This window comes from Lichenostomus cassidix, chromosome 8 (genome assembly GCF_008360975.1).
Source record: "Lichenostomus cassidix isolate B80296 chromosome 8, HeHo_3.0, whole genome shotgun sequence".
Lineage (NCBI taxonomy): Eukaryota > Metazoa > Chordata > Aves > Passeriformes > Meliphagidae > Lichenostomus > Lichenostomus cassidix.
In genome coordinates, this window is record NC_139489.1 from 7,642,689 (window position 1) to 7,661,702 (window position 19,014).

The following is a 19,014-nucleotide window of genomic DNA, read 5'->3' on the forward strand; positions in this document are numbered from 1 at the left end:
GCTTCAGTTTATGTGGTCAATTAGAAAATACATGGCTGTCAAGAGCTGGCTAAGTGTCTTTTCTCTCTGCCTCATGATATTCCACTTAGAAAGGAAGAAAATGCATTTTCTTCAACAGTGAGTTTGTGCATGGATGTGCTTTAAGGAAACAGCATATTTTTCACATATTTTGTTACATGTTTTTTAGTGAAAAAAACCAAACCAAAATGATGGTTTATTCTTTCTTCCAATGAAAAATGAAACCTTGGGGAGATAAGGAAACACATTACATGGATCTGCTTTGTGTAGTCCAAAGCACAGTTCTTAATTAAAAATAAAAAAGCAAACCAGGAATGAAGGTCTATGATTAATGTTAGCAGCCATGGTGTATAATGTGTTCCTCCACTGCCTCCAGATCGTCTGTCGTAAAAAAGCAAGGCATGAGTGAAAGGAGAATAATCTTGGCTTCAAAAGATTTAATAAAAATCCTCCCCTTAAGTGCAGCAGCCACACTGACCACTCCATGTTTGTGTTTGTGTTCAAACTACAAAATGACTGTGTTCAGCACTGGGTCTTGTCTTCAAGCAAATCCCATGAGTATCTCCTTATCCTCAGAGGGTGGAAGGATTGCATACACACCTGGGTTTTTTTAATCTTAAACTGTTAGGAGTGGCTGCTCTGCATATCTCCATGCCCAAGCACAGACTTTCTCTTCAGGTCCCTATCTAGAAAATCTTTTATGTCTGCTTTCTCTCCTTTTCCACTTCCATGGATTTCCCAAGGCAGCTGATGTTCTGACCTCTCGGATCCAGTTTTCATCAGCTGTCAAGATAAATTTGGTTAATACTCTAGGAATAGTTTATTCAGGTTTAGACTGAAGAGAGAATAGTGATGGAAATGCAAGATCATTCCCCTGTCTCTCTAACCTGTCTGATATGTCTCTAGATACACTAAATTTTCACTACACTTTCTTGAGGTTTTTCCCAGGCCAGGAAGAGAAATTTTTGGAATATTTTAGCAGAAGTATACATGTACACATACATGGGATAATGCAAACAGGAAAACTTTAAGCAGAGTCTAAAGGTAAAGCTTTGCTAAAACCTGCTCATGCCATTTCCTAGCAGTTGTTAAAGCTTCAGGCTCTGTTGATGTATGTGGAATGGAGAATTATTTGGGGGTCAGCTCAAAGTTGGATTTTGGTTTTGATTTCTTATTTCTTTTTATTTCTGTTCTTTTGGTTGAACTGGGGCATTGAAAATATTTTAGTGTGTGTAGGATTGACAACATAAAATGAAATAACTATGATGTTCACATGAAAGTTTGCAATGAAGACTTTAATTCATTCAGGAATTTGAACTTGAGTTTTTAATGCAAGCTGATGTTCCTTCCAGTAATGAAAGGCAAAATTAAAAGAACGAGCCTTATTGCCATCATGCACTACAGATCACCAGTCCCAGGGGTTGGCAGCTTTCAGCATGGTATCCTCACAGAGGGCAGGAATGGGAAGTCCAGGCAGTGTCACCTTTTGGTCTTTATCCATGACCTGAAGGGACTTGCAGGCTTTGCTGAGGAGCTGACATTGTTGACAGACGTACCATTGTGTGGATGAGGAGGCAGAGGTTTTGCATAGTTACTTTTTTTCCCTGGGTTTAAAAGAGTTAAAATTGGTTTCTCTTGTGCTGTCATGATGTCAAAGATTTGTTGGATTCGGGACAATTATTTACATTAAGAAATCTTTTGGCATTCAAGAGTCTGGTTCAGAGAAAATGGAGTGGACTCGGAAACATCTCAGACTCTGATACCTTTGACTTTGGTTCCGCAGTGTCACTTTGCCAGTGACAGAATGGGGACCTTTGTTTGCCTTGGCCACTGCATAAAAAAACAGGATATGATCAAATCCAGTTAATCATTCACAAATGTCTCATTTCTTGAATCTCTCAGGGTGTATAACACATTTTTGGGACTGTTCTTTGCTGCTTTGGCTTTTGTTATAAGTAAGTTAGAAAGGGGAAAATCAAATTTTGAGTTTTCTTAAAAGGAAGTGGAGGAATCCTGGAACACACCAGGGCTCTGCAAATGTACATTTAATCATTTAAAGAAATGTCTTTTGGCTAAAAGCTCTTACCAGCGCTTGTAAGTTGCACTCAAAGCCATACAGCTACATCATTCCAACAACTGAGGCGAGTTAGCGCCCTTGTTGGCAGCGGGAGCAGAGAGATGCAGGCTGAGCAAATCCTGGGGGCTGAGCTGCTCTCAAATTCATCAGGACTTTGTGCAGCATGGGTGAAGAATCCTGGGGGTGACTGCTGGTGGCTGTGCCAGCTCCTCACACACTGGTGTCCATGGAGGACTCAGGCACATCTTGCCTGCCTTGGTTTTTCAAGTACTAAACATTTGGCTCTGCTGTGGAGCCAGGCAGTGAGAAACATCTCCTGCAAACACTTTCACTGTGCTTAAGGCAAAGCACACACTCTCCAAGCAGCAGCAAACCCGAGGAGTGGGTTCTCACACCCAGCTCCGCGGTGGAACTCCCTGCTCCAAAATGCCACAGGGCACAAAGCACATGGAGGCTTGAGCACATTTGTAGTGAATTGGTCTGTTCAGAGCTGGCAGTGAGATGCAGTGACCCGGGTGTAATTGGGGGGTTGCCCAGCCCTGCAGAGCTGGAAGCTAATGGACAGCATGGAGGAGGATTGTTCTGTCCTTCCTCAGTGTCAGTCATGAGTGCAGTTGGAGACAGGTTACAGTGCTATGTGGATTTTAATAAACTTGCTCATGGACTTCTTGCTTCCTTATTCTATATATCCAACCCATGCTGCAAACAGGGTGGGACTCGGACAATAAGCTGAAAGCTTTGGCTGGATTACATTGCCTTATTGAGTCTGTGCCCAAAGCTCTTTGAGGGCTCCCATTGACTCCGGTGGGATTTGGTTCAGACTTCAAGTATATGGGACTCCCTTAAGTAAACTCTTTCAAGGCCTGAACACGCTGCAGTACTTACTGGGCTCTTTGTTACTTCTGTGAATAGGAATGTGACCTTTACACTTCTAACAAAGAGCCCTGAATTACAGGACTAAATCTTCATGTTTTGGGAGAGATAAGGTTACCATCCCAGCTCCTCCCAGCCCTGCTGTGCAGGTGGCTGAATGGCTGATGAGGCAATTCCTGAATCACTCTGGTTTTAGTCAGGCAAGTGCTGAACATGCAGTACAGCAGCTTCAGAGCCTCTTCATGAGCAAATGTCCATGAACAGTGATGGTCAGGGTTGTAAGTTGTTCCATTTCATGTGTCAAAGCCCTAGTAATATCTTTTTGCCACTGCAGGGTCATTCTGATATTCATGTTAGAAGTTTATTTAATCTGTGTACATACTAAAAATGGCCACAGTGGGAGGCAAGACTAGCAACCCATCGAGGTTTCCTACTATCCACCCAGTCCCTTGGCCATAAGAGGGAAGGGAAGGATTAATAAGATGCAAGAAGAAAGTGTTTGGGCTGAATGCTGTCCCTTCCTCTGGTCTAGTTTTTGGTACCCATGCCTCCCAAACCTGCTGTTCCAACAGGAGAAACTCAAGTGAGTGAGAGTAGTAGTTTGATTGACAGTGCTATTTTCTACCTGTATTTTAGGTCACTTCCTGGGTAACAACACTGTGATTGATGTACTGAGACAAGCGGGATTTGAAGTGGAGCACACCCCTCCTGGACAACCAATTGGAAAGTAAGCAGTTGCCCACAGATTATTAATCACTTTCTCTCCTTTTTTCTCTCCCATTTTCCGTGACTAAGCAAGATTATTGCGTTAGTATAGGAGGTGGGTGAGGAACCTCCCTTTCCCACCCAATGCCAAACAAAAAGTTCATTGTAAAGCATCCATTGTGTGAGTCTGGAAACATATGGAGCCTGTGTGGCTGGTGTTTTTGTGGGTTTTTTCCACTTGGGGACATTATTTATATCACAGCTGCTTCATTATACCAGCTCAGAAGTGCCATGGTTTCTTTAAAGAAACATCTCATTCAGCTCATTTTCCCTCAGAGCTGTTTTTCCTTTTGCTCTCCGTGGGGTTTTTGTTGCTTCTCCATTGCAGACCTCTCTGTCAGGCTGCTGTTCTTCAGGCAGAATTTCAGTTTTTCCTGAAGGACCACTTTTAATGTAGCAGATGCACCTTGGAAAGTATGTTGGGCAGGTAGACAGCAATTCAGTATTCCCTGAGCTTCTCCATCTATCTGGTCAAGTAAAGCAGGCAAGAAGGACTGATCAACAGGCTCTTGGCAATCTTCATTAGTATAAAATAAAATATGGCACAAAATTGTCATTAGCTGGTGAAAAAGACTTCCTTCATCCCGTAGACTTTTCTTTTTCCTGGCCGTTTAAATGAGGTCTCAGTCTGAAGAAATCACAGACAATAAAACCATGAGGGATGGTGAGAGACCATCTAGCTTTGCAAAATCAGCCTTTCCCCTACATTCTGCAGATAAAATTTGGCCAAGACTACTCTGTCATAGGATTGTTATCCTCATTAGGAGAAAGTGTTAGCAGCATGCTCCTGTCCCTGGTGGGCAGACATGACATGGTCCAAAAACGAGGTGAGTCTCAATAAGGAGGATTAATGGCAGAGGTAGTAGACCATGTCTGAAAAAGCTGTGTGTAATCTAGTTGGAAAATCTGGCTGATCCAGCCTTGTTTGGGAAACATCCGCAGTGATTCATATAGAATATAATATGGCTCAACTGTACATAAGTGTTCTTTGACAGAGCATTTATCCTAAATGCTTCTTGGAATCTGTTGAGCAATAAAAGCATCGTCTTAAATAACAATGGGGAAAAGAGGAAGAAAAGGCTGTTAAACACCACCAGGAAGAGCATATATTCAGAGGAGGTTTAAGAAGCACTTTGGCAGAGGGAGAAAAGTCAACATGGTGCAGGGAAGAGCTGTAAACACTGTAACAGGATGGAGCTGAAAAATTTTTACTAAAACCAACAAAAAAAATAGCAAAACAGAAAAATCAAGCAAACTATAGCAAAACAGCTGAAGTGTACAATTCCTAGGTTTCTGACAAAGAAACTTTCCACTCAGAGAAGCAGACACTTTCTTCAGCAATTTTCATTTAGCTGAAAGTATCATCTTCCCAATGAAAAGTGTTTCAACTGGAAATTGTGAAACTATTAATTTATTGGCTGTTGCAAGCCCTTGAGAAGAACTAAAGATGCAGTAATGTGAGAGAAGTCCAAGAATAGTCTCTGCTCTCTGTAGTGTTAGGATATTCTGTACACATCATCACAGGCTTGAAATAAAGGATGGGGCAGGAACTTGAATGAAAGCCAGTGCTTAATGTTGACTTATTTGCAGAGTGGGGCACCTCTCTGCATTCCCCTACCTTGGCAGCAGTGTGTCCTGTTCATGATGTCTTCCTTAAAATTGTCAGTCCCTGGGGGGAATATGTACCTGAAAGCAAGAGGGCTTGGATTCTGCCTGGATGAATGTTTGTGTCCTCAGCTGAATGATCCCACACTGGGTAACTTCTGTTCCCAGCTCCAGAATATCATGTTGGGCGAGTTGGTCCCTTTGTCTGGACCAATTCCAGTGCGGTCTGCTCTGAACATCAAACTTTCAAAATTTTATTGAAGGGTAAACTGTTGTGCAGGAATACAGGATGGCATCGAGAGAGCACATGGGTGCCCCCCATAAAGATTACATGCTCTGGGAGTTTTTCTGTGGTCTGATGATGAGATAGATCTGCCAGATCTAGATGAGAATGAAGAAAGAAAAATAAATTGCATAGTAAAAAGTCCAGAGTTGCCACTAGACTGAATTACTCAAGGTGCAGGAACAGCAGAAAACTATAAAAATTGTGGATAAAGAGCATTTAAATATATTCACAGGAAACAGCTTTCTGCCTTTAGAAGGAAAAAAGACTCTCAGAACTGCACATCAGGGAGTGTATTGTTGGTGTCCTGTAGCTGGGGCTGTAGCTGTCAGAAGTGCTTGGGGCTCCCCTTAGAAATGAGGAGGCTGCTGAAAGCCATTTTGTCTCTTTTCTTTTAGAATAGCTTGTATTTTATGATTTCTGGTCGAGCTGCAAAATACTGTTTAGCCAAACACAGTATGACAAAACTTGACAGCAAAACTTAATAGTTGTTGTGTTGTTTAGGTGATGTTGCTGTAATTGAGAGTCTTAAGGAACCTTTCATTTTTGTCTTGCCTTCCTTTTTTTACTCTTCTCTTTCCTTTTTAAAGATTAAATAAAAACATTTGAAAACAGTTTGAAAGGCCAGGAAGAGGAACCATTTTGCTGTAGTGACTGTACTAACAAAATGTATGCACAGAATAAACAAATAGAAGCTCAACGAATTTTGAGCTGCTTGCAAAGCAGAAATTGTTGTATGTGTTACAGAGGTGCAGGTGTTTTCATCTCCATTCTTGTGGAGCCATACATGAAAGAAGAGGTGTTTCTCTCCTGTGCTGAAGCCCAAAAGAGACATTTCTGCCCTACTTCCAAATAAGTTGTATAAGGGAGTCAAGCCCACTGCATTGCATTCTGGCATTGACAATTGAAGAATTGGATAGTGTTCAGGGAAGATCAGCTGGATTCTAATGCAGAGTTTGGTGGGGGTGGACAGCACATGGAAAAAATGCAAGGGCTGGAAGAAACCTGAAGCAGCTGCATGCTTATGCTTTGGCAAAGGGAATTCAAAAAAAGAAGTGTTGTGGACAGACTGTATGCAGAAGAATGAAGAGGAACAATTTGAGCTGGCACATAGGAACGTTTGGAGGTGTATCAGATTGAAATTGAGGATGGTTTTGGATGAATATCAATGATTTCTTGACAGTGATCTGCAGGACAATTTTTCTCAGGTTAAGTAAGAAGCCCCATTATATGAAAGTAACTTCAGCAAAACACTCATGCTATGTCCTACTTACTGCCAGTGCTGTCTTGCCAAAAAAGCAAATACTCATTTTCTTCGATCTCTCTGTCCCCAGAACAGTATGATTATTACTCTTACTGACGTGATTACTAATCTGATCTGTATTGTTCAACAATAATTAGGTGGCATTATCATAAATAGGTGGAGTACAGTCTGGTATGATGTTTAAACTCTGCCATACATTTCAGTTTTAGAAAGGATAGGAGCATGCCTTTTGTAGAAGATGACTAGCACTGTTCCTATGTATCAAAAAGAGAAAAGCCTTGGGAAGAGTGAAGCAGGACAAAGACCAAAGCTGTTTATGTTTTCAGTTGCATACAGACTGGGTAAAGCCAGAAGATTGTTGGCTTCCTCTGTCCAAAATGCTAAGCATGGGTTGTGAAATGGCTGCTCTTTAAGCCAACCAAACTGAATACCTACAGTCTCACATTTCTGTTGTCTAGTGACAAGCACAAAACTGAGCCAAATCCTCCCTTTCCTAAGGTACTGGGGAAAAATAAAGTGAGATCTCATCTGGTTAGAAGAGATAGCCAAGATCTGGAGGGCTTTGATGGCTCCAGAATCAGTGAACTGGCAGAGAAATTTTATATAAAATACATTTTAGCTGGTGTGGAGCTATTTGGGAACTCTCACTGACTGGGTTTCTAAAATCTTCTGGCTCCTCCTGCTGATCTGCCTGGTGGCCCAATGTTGACCTTCCTGTGCCTCTTCTAGAATTCCACCAACTGACTGTTGAAAACACCTTCTTCAAAGCTCAATCCCTTTCTGTAAAAGAAATCTTGTTGTATTCATCATGCAGAACAATGCCATAAACACTTGAGAACTTATTCTCACATTGGCTTAATTTGTTCATTCTGTTGCCTGAGGGAAAGTGTCCTGAATCTGTTTGCGTGACAGCCTTCAGCAGTGCTCATATTTGCTTCTTATTTTGCTGGCTGTCGTCCTTGTCCCCAGATAAAGGCATTGGAAAATTAGTGGCTGAATCAATATCTCATTGCTTTGCCCTGAGATAAGGACGGCAATGTTTTTTTTCTTTATGGAGTTCTGCCAACTGGCTGTCCCTGCTCCTCTCTGTCTTCAGAAAACAGAGCTGCATGCTTGGGGTTGGGAGAGAGGAGATGGGAGAAAGTTTCCCTCAGATTCCAGTGACTTTGAGCAGATAAAGGGCCACAGCTGCTTCACATTTAATTGGAAACAGCCAAACTGCAAGATCAATCCAGGAAGCACCTGTGTCCATGATGACTCTATTGTTGCTGGGTTCTCAGAATCAGCTCTGACCTTCTGCCACATGCCAAGCCCTGACGTGCTGCACACCGTTCTCTTGGCCAGAAAAATGTGCAGGAGTGCTCATTTCCATCAGGCTGCTCTCTCTGAGGATGTGATCAATGCTGCCTTCTTTAATAATTGGAGAATTCAGGACGAATTGAAGAATTCTGGACAACCTTTTGTGTCTGCCTGAGAGTTTGAGATTTTATTGTAAACTCTCAGAGCTCTGCTGGAGAAATTAATTACCCTTGCTCCTTATGTTTGAGCTTCTTGGCCCAGTTGAAGCAATGTGTCTTTGCTGTTGTAATTTACTCCTTTCGTTCTTTCTGAACCAAAGAGCTTCCTCCCTCACCTTCTCCCATGGCATCCTACAGGTGTGATCCTGGCTCTGCTACTCAGTGTTGTCTCAGGGTGGAAGTCTTTGCTCCCCTAGGAAGATTCACTCCATCAGGATCCCTAACCTTCACAAGGGGATGGACAGAAATGGGAAAATGTTTGACATAACATTCCCTACAGCCACAAGTTGGTAAACCCATTTTAGCAGATCCCAGAAAATTAAAGATGCCCTCAGAGCCCTCAGGAATCTCACAGTAGCTGCCAAGCTCCTTAGGATGCCTACATAGCTTCAGCTTTCTGGTGCCTGCTAGTCAGCTATGCCCCACTCTGCATAACTGTTAATTTTTAGGATGTGTTAGGGAGAATGTTAAAGTTGTTGTAAAATTAGTAAAAGTTTATTTAGAAAAGACACAAGTGAAAGAAAAATATTATGGGAGCCGTGACACTTTAATTGGAAACAACTGATTAATTGAGGAAAAAGGGTAGATTCTGGATCCTATCTCTTCTGAGACAGGGAAAAATGCACCCTTTTGTTTTGGGTTTTTTTTTAATGTGGGTGGAATAATTTCGCCATTGGGATGCTGCAGTTCTTCTTAGATCTCTTGTAAACCTTTGGATCTTTCACTTGATCTGAGCCTGAGAATCATCCTCCTATCACTAGCTTCCTTCCCTGAGAAGAAAAGAAAATCTGCTATTTAGGGGCGTTGTCTGACAGCATAATTTACAGTAAGAGGTGCATAGGGATTAAATGGGGCTCATCTGCATGCATTGGCAAATTTATTGCCTCATCTAACATTGGAGAATATGACTACTCAATGCTTAGAATACTTAGCCATGAAAATATGCACATTACATTTTCATGTTCCCATGTGACTTTGAAATATCCTCCTTTGCAATTTAATTGTCTTTGTGTCTACCTTAAAACCACAAAGTCTGAGCCAGCCAAAGTAACTCTTAGGGGGAAAAATGTGGAAGAAGGTCTCCAAATTGTGGTAGAGAAGCAAAGTCAACTAACAAGTTCACAGCCATAGAAATTTAATTTTCCTGTCACTTCTTGAGCAACACATTACTTAGGGACAGTGTATCTTCATGTTCTTTAGGCCACCTTTAGACACCAAACACCTTTGGAGAGAATGGAATTTAGCAACTTGCTACAAAAAAAATCTGGGAAAGAACAAGATAATTCACTGTGTTGGAGTAAGAATACAGAGCAGAACTTCTCAGGAATTTCATGCTTGACTAGTTCTCCCAGTGGGACATTCACTTTTCTCTATAATCAGATTTTATTCTTGGCAAAATTTATGGTTTCGTTTGAAAAAAATGTTTCATATTCCATATAATTCCATTCCTTGGGAACAGGGCCGCTGGAGAAACCTGGTCTTGCTTCTTTTTGCTCAAGGGCAGCTTGCTCTCTGAGCTGTCCTGAAGCCAGTGCTAAGGTTTCTGGCTTTTTTTGCTGATCTGCAGCCTATCAGTTTTAGGAGATCTGTATCTCATACTCCATAAACTCTCTAATAGTAAACTTACAGAACCTTGGAGACTTCAAAAGTTCAGAGCTAGTTCCTACCTTATATCCTAGCCAAATCTCAGAGTTCTTCTTTCCACAGGAGAAGCTGATTTTTCATCCTCCTTCTGCTTCCAGCCAACTCTAACGCAGATCTTTTCACCTCAGGTCATGAGTATGAGATGAAAGTTTTGGTTTATGGTTTTCTGAGATAAAGCTGATCCAACTTGCTCTGAAGCTGTTGGCTTCCATCAGTGCCAGTAGCTTTTAGAGGTCATCATTAATATGAGATGGTTGCTGATCCTCTCCCATCTTTGGTTGTGAGGAGCCATGAGGGAATTGGTGGAAAACTAAGAGTATGTTCACGCAGTTGTGCAAATTCCTTCTACAGTCAAAGCAAAAAGACTGGCTTTTCCAGAGTAATGCTCCTGGGTGTCTTAGACAACTGGCCCAGCTTGCTTGCAGTAGGTGTCTGGCTGGTTTTAGGTGGCTAATCAACTTTTAGATGGATAATCATTTTGTGACATGTGTCACTAGACTCATTTAAGCCTTTGGAATAACTGCCCCATCCCCTTCCCAGCCTGATATTGAAAGAGTGAGGTTGTGTGACTTTGTTTGTGTATTCAGCCTGCACTTGTCCTGTGGATTGATGGCCTCCACCCCAGGCGATACCAATCTGGGCTGAAGTGCAGCTGCACTTTGTAACAGCTCAAGGGGCACAAAGGTATCAAGTGGTATTGTGTGGTTTCAAAGATGTCGTTTATCTAAGGAAGTTTGTGGTCTGTTTGCTGTCACTCTGTCTTTGCAGTGCCGACTTCCCTTACCTTCACTATCACGTTGTCAGGCAAAGAGACCTCGCACATTAGGACTGATAGCTTTTCCACATCCAGAGCTGACTTCTTTTCCTTCAGCAAGAGGTCTGTAGGCTGTGCTGCAATCGATAGAGCTGCTTCATTCAGCATGAGTGTAATTGTTAGCAATTTAGCTTGCAGGGAGCTCTTTACAGTGCACAAGTTCCTAAAAAAAGGAACAGGAAGAAAAGTCAATGACTTTTCTCATTGACACTTTCACTTAAAGTTCCTTCAATAGTAGTCCCTTAAAAAAAAAGCAGTCAAGGATACAGTGTTCCACAGAGGATTTTGCTAAGAAGCACGTTTCATCTTTCATGAGTGATCAGGTGTTCAAAAGGACATTCTTTGGAGTTTAAATGGGGTTAGAAGCCCTCCAAAACACAATGATGTGACTGGTGGCATGGCCAAATGACTCCCTCTGGGTGGATCTTGTTGTGGCAAGCTGTGAAATTTACTGAAACCTTTTTGAATTGGCCCCACAAGTGGAAGGTCACTCTAATGTACATGTGATGTGTACACGTGAGATGTGATCTTGTGTCATTTTTTGCTTGTTTTGGTGCAAAATAGTCTCACTTTCAATAACTCATGGTATCTCAGCCAAGCCAGGTGACTTCATGCTGGCCACAACCCAGCTTTGGTTCTGAAATGACTGTGTGGGTGTCCCTTTAGGAGAACATGGTGAAGAGTCAGGCTGAGATCCATGTATATCAGCTCCTCCTCCTAGGTGCTAGTAATAGGAGCAGGAATGCCAAAAAAGAGTAAGTTCTTATAACAGTCAATTAAGGATGCTGAATTTATGAAGCACTTGTCACAGTAAATGCCTTAGAAGCCAGAATGCATTTCTGTGTCATGATCATTGAATCATTTTTATGAGAAGTCAAAGTAAATTCATATGCAATCGGTAAAGTTTGTAAAGAGTTTAATTCATCCAGGAAACCATGTGTTGGGAATACTGTACCCAGATCCAGATCAGATATACTTCAGAGAAACATTAAGGTTTTAAAATCCTTCCACAAGCTGAACTGATCTTGAGAATCTTTGGAGTTTCACCCTTCTCTGGACCTCATGCTCCATGCAAGTGAACATCATGCCAATGTGTTTCCCATTTCCTGGGGATTAAACTGCTGTGTTTGATGACTCAGGGACTTTCCAAGGAAGGAGCTCAGTCACTCATTCTGTCTGAAGTGGCCTCAGGTGCCTCAGAGGACATGTTTTCTCTTCCACAGTGATTCATGATTTCAGAGCAGAGGATCAGCTCTCTCTTTTTTTTTTTCTTTCTTCCTTCCCACAAAGTTAATTAATAAAACAAATTTCTATTAGTGGGCGTTGAAAGATTTTGGTTTTCCAGCTATACTCCCAAATGCTCTGCATTCCAGGAAGAATGAAAAATGGACCTGTGAACAGAAACAGGATGGAGGAAAAATGGATCAGAAGCTGTAGATGAATGTAGGTACAGTGGCTGTCAAGTGATATGGTGGAAGATCTTCCTGAATGAAGACAGTTTCTTGCAATCGTGATTGCTAAAAACACTCACTACAGCACTCAAATTTCAGGATTCATAGGTGCAAAATTAGAAAGTTTGGGGCACAGGGAGTGTCTGGCAGAAAGTGAACTGTCTGTTTGGACCTCTCCGTTGACCTCTTGCTCAATCTGGGGCTCTCATTTGTGGGAAGGAGCACACTGGTATCTTTCTCTGTTGATTTCCAGTCAGGTCAGGAGTAGGAAGATTTTCCTGCTAACCTGCAGCACCTCAGCAGCAAAGTCAGAGACAGGCACCGAGTGCTTTAGTACCCAATGCCCTGTCTGGCAACTAGATTTTGCGTCTCCTATCATATGACCAGCTACATATTTCCAAATTTCTCTTGCAAAAATTAAGGCAGTCCCAGAAATTCCTCTGTTGGGACAGCACATCCCTGTTTATGTTTGAAGGGCTGATACCAATCTGGAGTCCCCAGTGATCAAAGTGCACATTCAGAGATGAGCCCCATGTTATGTTTGAAGTGAGAGCAGCACTTTGAAACGAGGGTGAAGCAGGAATAAATCAGGATGAAGGATGCGGGGCATTACCTACTTTACATGAAATCCCTGCTGGAAAGACGTGGCCAGTGTTCCAAAGTTTTCCTCGGAGAGTGCTTGGAAGCTGCACACCAGCCTATTTGTGGAAAGCTGAACAGTTTCCTATTGTCTGTGATGTGAAATGCTTCCCAGATAAACACTCTCCCCCTCCACTGAAGAAAAATGATAAAACCTCAGCAGAGTTGCTGGTTTCTGTTGGCATTGAGCTCTGCTAAAGGCTGGAGTTCATATCCATGCCAGAGTCATTAAGGAAAGGCTCTGTTATTGAGTGAGACTGGGATAATCTTCAAGGGTTTAATAACATTGTGCGCCCACATCTTTGTGTCTCTGGGTTCATTATACCCCTGGAATGTAAATCCCAATCCACAGTGGATAAACAAGGTTCACATGGATCCCAAATACTTTTGTGGTATTGTCTCCTCCTGATTTCTGGAAGGGAAAGAAAGCATTGCTAGAAATAAACTTACTGAGATTGTTTAGCCTGGAGAACAGGAGGCTCAGGGGGACCTTATTGCTTTCTACAGCTACCTGAAAGGGGGTTGTACTGAGGTGGGAGTTGGTCTCTTATCCTAGATAACAAGCAGGAGAAGAAGAAATGGCCTCAAGTTGTGCCAGGGAGGTTTAGATTGGACATTAGGAAAAATTTCTTCATAGAAAGGCTTGCCAAGCATCAGAACAGGCTACCCAGGGAAGTGGTGGAGTCACCATCCCTAAAGGGATTTAAAGGGTGTGTAGATGTGGCACTTGGGGACATGGTTTGGTGGTGAACATGGCTGTGCTGGGCTAACTGTTGGACTCCATGATCTTAAAGGTCTTTTCCAACCTAAACAATTCTGTGCTTCTACAAAGGGAGCAGTAAATCTCTGCTGCTGTAGTGGGTTTAGGTTGTAACGTTGCCTGCATTTGTGGCATTTTAAGTAATTTTAAGGAATTATTCCTAACACCCACAGAGTCAGGGCATCATATTCCATCACAAGGAAGATTCAGATGTCTCTCCAGGAACTACAGAGAGAAAAAGCTGATTTTTGAAATCCCCAATGCTAAGAACCAAGGCTGTGTAACACCAGGGTAATACTGGTGGTAGTTTGGTCCAGGTCAGTGGGTGGGTCTCCCTCTGCTTCTCTTGTCCTGGCAGGTGCAGGTCTGAAGGACCTTGTTGTGTCCTCTCCTCTGACTCCAGTTTGGTTTGGCTGGGTGCCTCCATCCTTCCTCCATGGTGCCTCCCAGGCTGGAGAGCTCTTCCCAGGAGCAGCGTGTGGTTCCACTTGCTGACCTACAGTCAGTGGATGCAGTAGATGCGGATGCACTTTTTGCCATTGTGTCAAAGCTTTGAGTTTGAGACAAAGGAATCATCTTTCTTCCCTAGAGGCATGGGGTTTCTTGCTAATGTTAAATGAGAATTTTTGCACTTGTATCAAATTTGTATGTAGATTAGGTTTTAGGTGGGGATTGCAGCTTCCATTGACATTTAGCAGGCGCTGGGGTTTTAAATCTGAGGCAATTTTAGAAACATTCCCCTCAAGGAGAAAGGACATTGACTTGAAAGAAAGCAGAGGTAACAAGGGTTTCATTTGTTTGTTTTACAAATGCAGGCATGAATTTAAGGCAATTTCTATGTGTTCAAGCATTCATACTGATTGCAGTCATTGCTGAATGGTCAGCAATTCCCACTGAAGGCAGTGAAAGGTAGCAAATGAAATCCACAGGCAACCAGAAGTGGTTTAAATGAGGTGATGGAGCCAGAGACTGATTTTATTTTCTTATTTTTTTTCACTACAGGAGTGCACTGTTCCACTTGTCTCCCTCTTTACCTCTCCTGACTTTCCAAAAAGCCCTGGTCAGTCTGTGAACAACAGATTTGATGAGGTCTAGGAGTCCTATGGGTTCCCTAATTGTTGGGCTGTGGTGTATAGAAAAGGGCTTTCCTCATAAAGCCTGACTCCATCATGCTCATTTTCACGTAAATACAGATATACATTCTTTTTTGATCCGTGTGCTGCTTGGGATAATTCAGTTCCAATTGGCTGTCAGATGAATTCCTACTAGAAAAGGTAGGAGACAGAGAGACAGAGTAGCCTCCCCTGCTGCTCAGAATTAACAGGCTGGTGGGGCAGCCCTAAGCACTCAGTCTCATTGTAGGGAGAGAGTCAGGTGAGTCGTTCTGCAGTTTTAATTAAAACATCTCATGTGGGCAGCATTTCAGCAGCATTGACTTTGCTGCAGTTTGAGCTGCATTACAGCACCACCTCATGAGAAGTCCTAGTTTGGTCACTGCCAATGTTCAGCTTTATGTAGTGATAAGAAGCTAACGTGACTGCTGGAACCTGTGCCAGATGCCAGGCATAGTTCTGATGAGTCTCTGACGTCTGTTACACTTGTGATATTCATGTTTTTCCATAGCTAGGTTGTGCTACAAGTACTCAGCTGTGATACCTTCTTGGACAACTGGCACTTAGACAAAGCATTGCAAGGCAAACAAACAAACAAGAAGATAAAAACAGATACATACAATAGAGGCAGGTGAGCCCCCAGAGCTCCTGTGCAATGAGGTCTCCAGCAGAGTTAGGGGGAAAGGCTGCAGAGGCTGTCACCTTTGTACTGTCTGTCATTATCTCACACCCTTCGCCTGTCAGCTTGCTGAGATGAAGCTCTTTAATGAATGCATAATTTAATTCTGGGATTCTTAAGTCTACCAATAAAAATAATAATCATGCATAATTTAATTCTGGGATTCTTAAGTCTACCAATAAAAATAATAGTTATAGAACTTTCGATGAAGGAGAGTTACTTGTTTTCTAGGGTCAGTGCAAGTTTTCCTGTTTTAAGGAGAGAAGACCTGGAGCCTGTTCTTTGTAACTAGACAGTGAGATTTGCGTGAGTTCATTAAAAATCAGCCTCTCCTATGGCCTCAGATGCCTCCTGGATATTCAAGGTCTGATGTCATAAGTTTCAATTAGCAACCGAAAAAGAGAATATAATAACGTTCTTTCCTTCCTTTAGGTTTCAGCAGCAATGTGCATGCTTTTTTAATGAAAAATTTTAGTGAAGGATGGCTTTGTCAGACAGAAATGAGCTCTTGATACAAGCAGTTTCATCAGCATGACTTGATACAGAGAGGGAACCCAGCAGAAACCAGGCTAATGCATAGAGAGACATTATGTGAAGTCCATTAGCATTAGAGTTGACAGAACAGCATTAGACATTAAAGCAAGTGGGGTTTGGAGGGAGAACTCTCCTGCCTTCATCACTTTTTGAGAGCTCTGTCCATTACTGTGCAGTGAAAATGCCCACAGACAGGCTGAAGTGTTGCCTGAATAGGGATTCTGACAACTGTCTTGTTCTTTTCTTGGAAACACTCAGGCACTGTGATATGGGCAAGGCCAATGGGCTGTAACAATATTTTGGAGAAAGTCAGAGTGTCTCTGTGTTCCTTTTTTTAGCTCAGCAGCCATCAGTGGTTGAGCAGATCAGATGTTTTACCATGTCGCCTGCAGAGAGGAAAAGTGGATTCAGTGTCACAGAGATGTGGAGTCTCTTGCAGACATGGTCTTCTTATGGCTCTTTGGTTCCACACTTGTGCCTGCTGCTGGGTTTAAGTGCTCTGTGTCTCTCTCCTGCTGGTGATAGCAGCTACTTATGATCCCACCTTATCTGTGTCTTGCAATTAGAAGGGCCTCGACTGAACAAGGTACTTCAGGAAGACAAGTTGCTGTGCTTGTACAGATCTGTGATCCACCCAGTACCTCATTTCTGCCTGGGCCCAACTTCCAGAGCATCAGAGGGAAGTGCAGGGAACAGCACCAAGCAAACAGTGAATAATCTGCCCGTAGTTTTGAGTCTGAAGTCAGTGAAAATGTTGTAGTCCCTGAAGCTAAGCATTTGGTGCCTTACTCAGCTATGTCTCTGTAGAGAGTTTATTTTTAAGATACAATAGACAATATGGACTTCTGCAGATATATCTTCCTTCTGGAGGATCCTGCAGAGAATGAAAACTACTTCCTAGCTGAGACAATCAGGGAGCAGAACTCAATTTTTACTGCAAATGAGCAATACAGACAACAGTTGTATATTAGCTGTAATTCTACTGAGGAATCAAATCAAGCAACCAGTTTGGGGTTTTTTTGTCAGTCAACTTCTTACAGCTCACTGCAAATTCAGCACTCAAAATTTTGTTAGAAGACACTAAAACCTTTTGGTTAACTTCATGTGGCAAGCTTTGGGTGCTGCATGGACATACAGAGTTTTAATTTGAATGTGAAGGCCTCTCTCTCCTCTGTGAAGAGGGGACTTCCAGGTGTGCTCCCATGCTGAACCAGAATGCCTGAGCAGGAAGAAAGCCCATCCTGACCTATGGAATAGGGATTCTATCCAAGGAGCTTTAAGTACCACTTCTGTAAGACAGCAAGGCACCACAGGCAGCTGTATTGTGAATATTTTGCTTAAGCCAAACTACCCAGGCAGAAATAGCTTAGCATTAAATTAGTATGGTGGTAATAAGACAGTGGAGATTTAGGGAATACAGTCTGAGGTGAGGCTTGTGTACCATGAGCAGAGAAGGCTCTTGTTTGCTATTAATGTGGGAAATGGAAACAAGACTGGAGGGTCAACCCCATCCTTCCTCTGGGGGCACAGCCCATCCTCTGGGGCTGGAGTGTGCAGCTCACAGAGTTTTCATGAAAGATGCATAAACAAAGGATTATTCAGTTCAAGCACTGAGCCAAAAAAATTGAGAAGGGAAAATAAGTTCAGAGCAAATTGAAATGGAACGTTTTGAGGATGCTTTTGAATGCAGGAATTGGGTTTTGTTGGGTTTTGTCATTTTTATATATTAGTTGGGTTTTTCTTTTTAATTGAGATCAATTTCTGAACAAAAAAGGGCATTTTGTAGCATGTAAGTCTTTGAAAACAGACGACTAAAAAAAATCAGCTTTGTTCAGAAAATGCTGAAATGAAACATTTTGAGTTTTCTGAAAGAATTCACATGAAAATGTGGAAATGACACGTTACAAATGTTACAGCTGCCCTCTCTTTTTTCAGCAAATTCAGCCTCTCAAGTGCAGAAAGCTTGCATTTCTTCTCTTGTGCCTTAGACCAGCTCCTCTTCTAATGAAATGGGTTAGATAACAAAAGTTTTACTTATTTCTCTTTATAGTTTCTCAGAGTGGGAAGGAAAACATTGCAATCCATGTGAATATCTTCACATCACAAACTTTTCATTTCATTTATGCACAGAATTGTACATACATATGTATCTCTATACTGAGGACTAAATTTGCTTTCAAACTAAGGTTACAGTTCTGGAGCAGCAGTGATTCTTCCCAAAAAATAGTCTGACATGGATTCAGAGCACTGAGTCCAAGTCTGAGTTGGACTGTAATCTAATTTAACTACTTAACCTAATTTAAGTGCTCATGAGATGTAGTTGACTACGGTGCAAAAAATTGAAAAAACAAATTTGTTTCCAAATTCTGTTAAGAAGTGGAAATGTTTCAACTTTGGTGTGCAGGCCTAAGGCAACAACATCCTAAATAAAATAACCTCATTATAATTAAGCTGATCAGGTAAGTGAATAATCAGGGATTACACAGAGTAATCAGGGATTTCTCTTTTGCTTTCTCTTGAGCCCAAATTCATCCTGAGTAGTTTACAGCACTTAGCCTGAAGCAGCTCAGATAAAGTTTAAGAATGGGGAGAGTCTTAACTGTCTGATCTCTGCTTTGGAGTTACTCCCTTTTGCAGTAAAATAAATTTATGCTTTTCATCTTGAAGGAGATTATGTCCATGGTGTCACCTGGTTATGTGAGAGTCCATGCTCTCAATCCAAATTTGCCATCACTGGAAAGAAGCCCCACAAGCTCTGCTGGGGTGGGTTGGGATTTCTGCCTGCTTTTCTGTTCTTTTCTTTGCATCTCTCCCAAGAGCTTTGAAAATCTGAGCTTCATGCTAGCGTGGAAAAGAGAAAAAAGCAAAAACCCTTTGAGGGACAGGACATTGTGGCGCCCATTTTGTGGGTGTGCATGACTCTTCCGGAGAGATGTGCAGGGAAAGCAAAGGAAGAGCAGATGTCTCCATGGCCTGTGG

The 19,014-nt window shown here is 42.1% G+C and overlaps 1 protein-coding gene across 1 annotated transcript in view; it reads left to right on the forward strand.

Moving 5' to 3' along the window:
• The window catches only part of TRABD2B (TraB domain containing 2B), a 263,662-nt gene that overhangs the window by 215,352 nt on the left and 29,296 nt on the right, over positions 1 to 19,014 (forward strand). Inside the window, exon 5 of the mRNA XM_085067652.1 lies at positions 3,605 to 3,695. Within this exon, the coding sequence (XP_084923778.1) occupies positions 3,605 to 3,695 (91 nt within the window). The remainder of the gene's footprint in view (positions 1 to 3,604; positions 3,696 to 19,014) is intronic.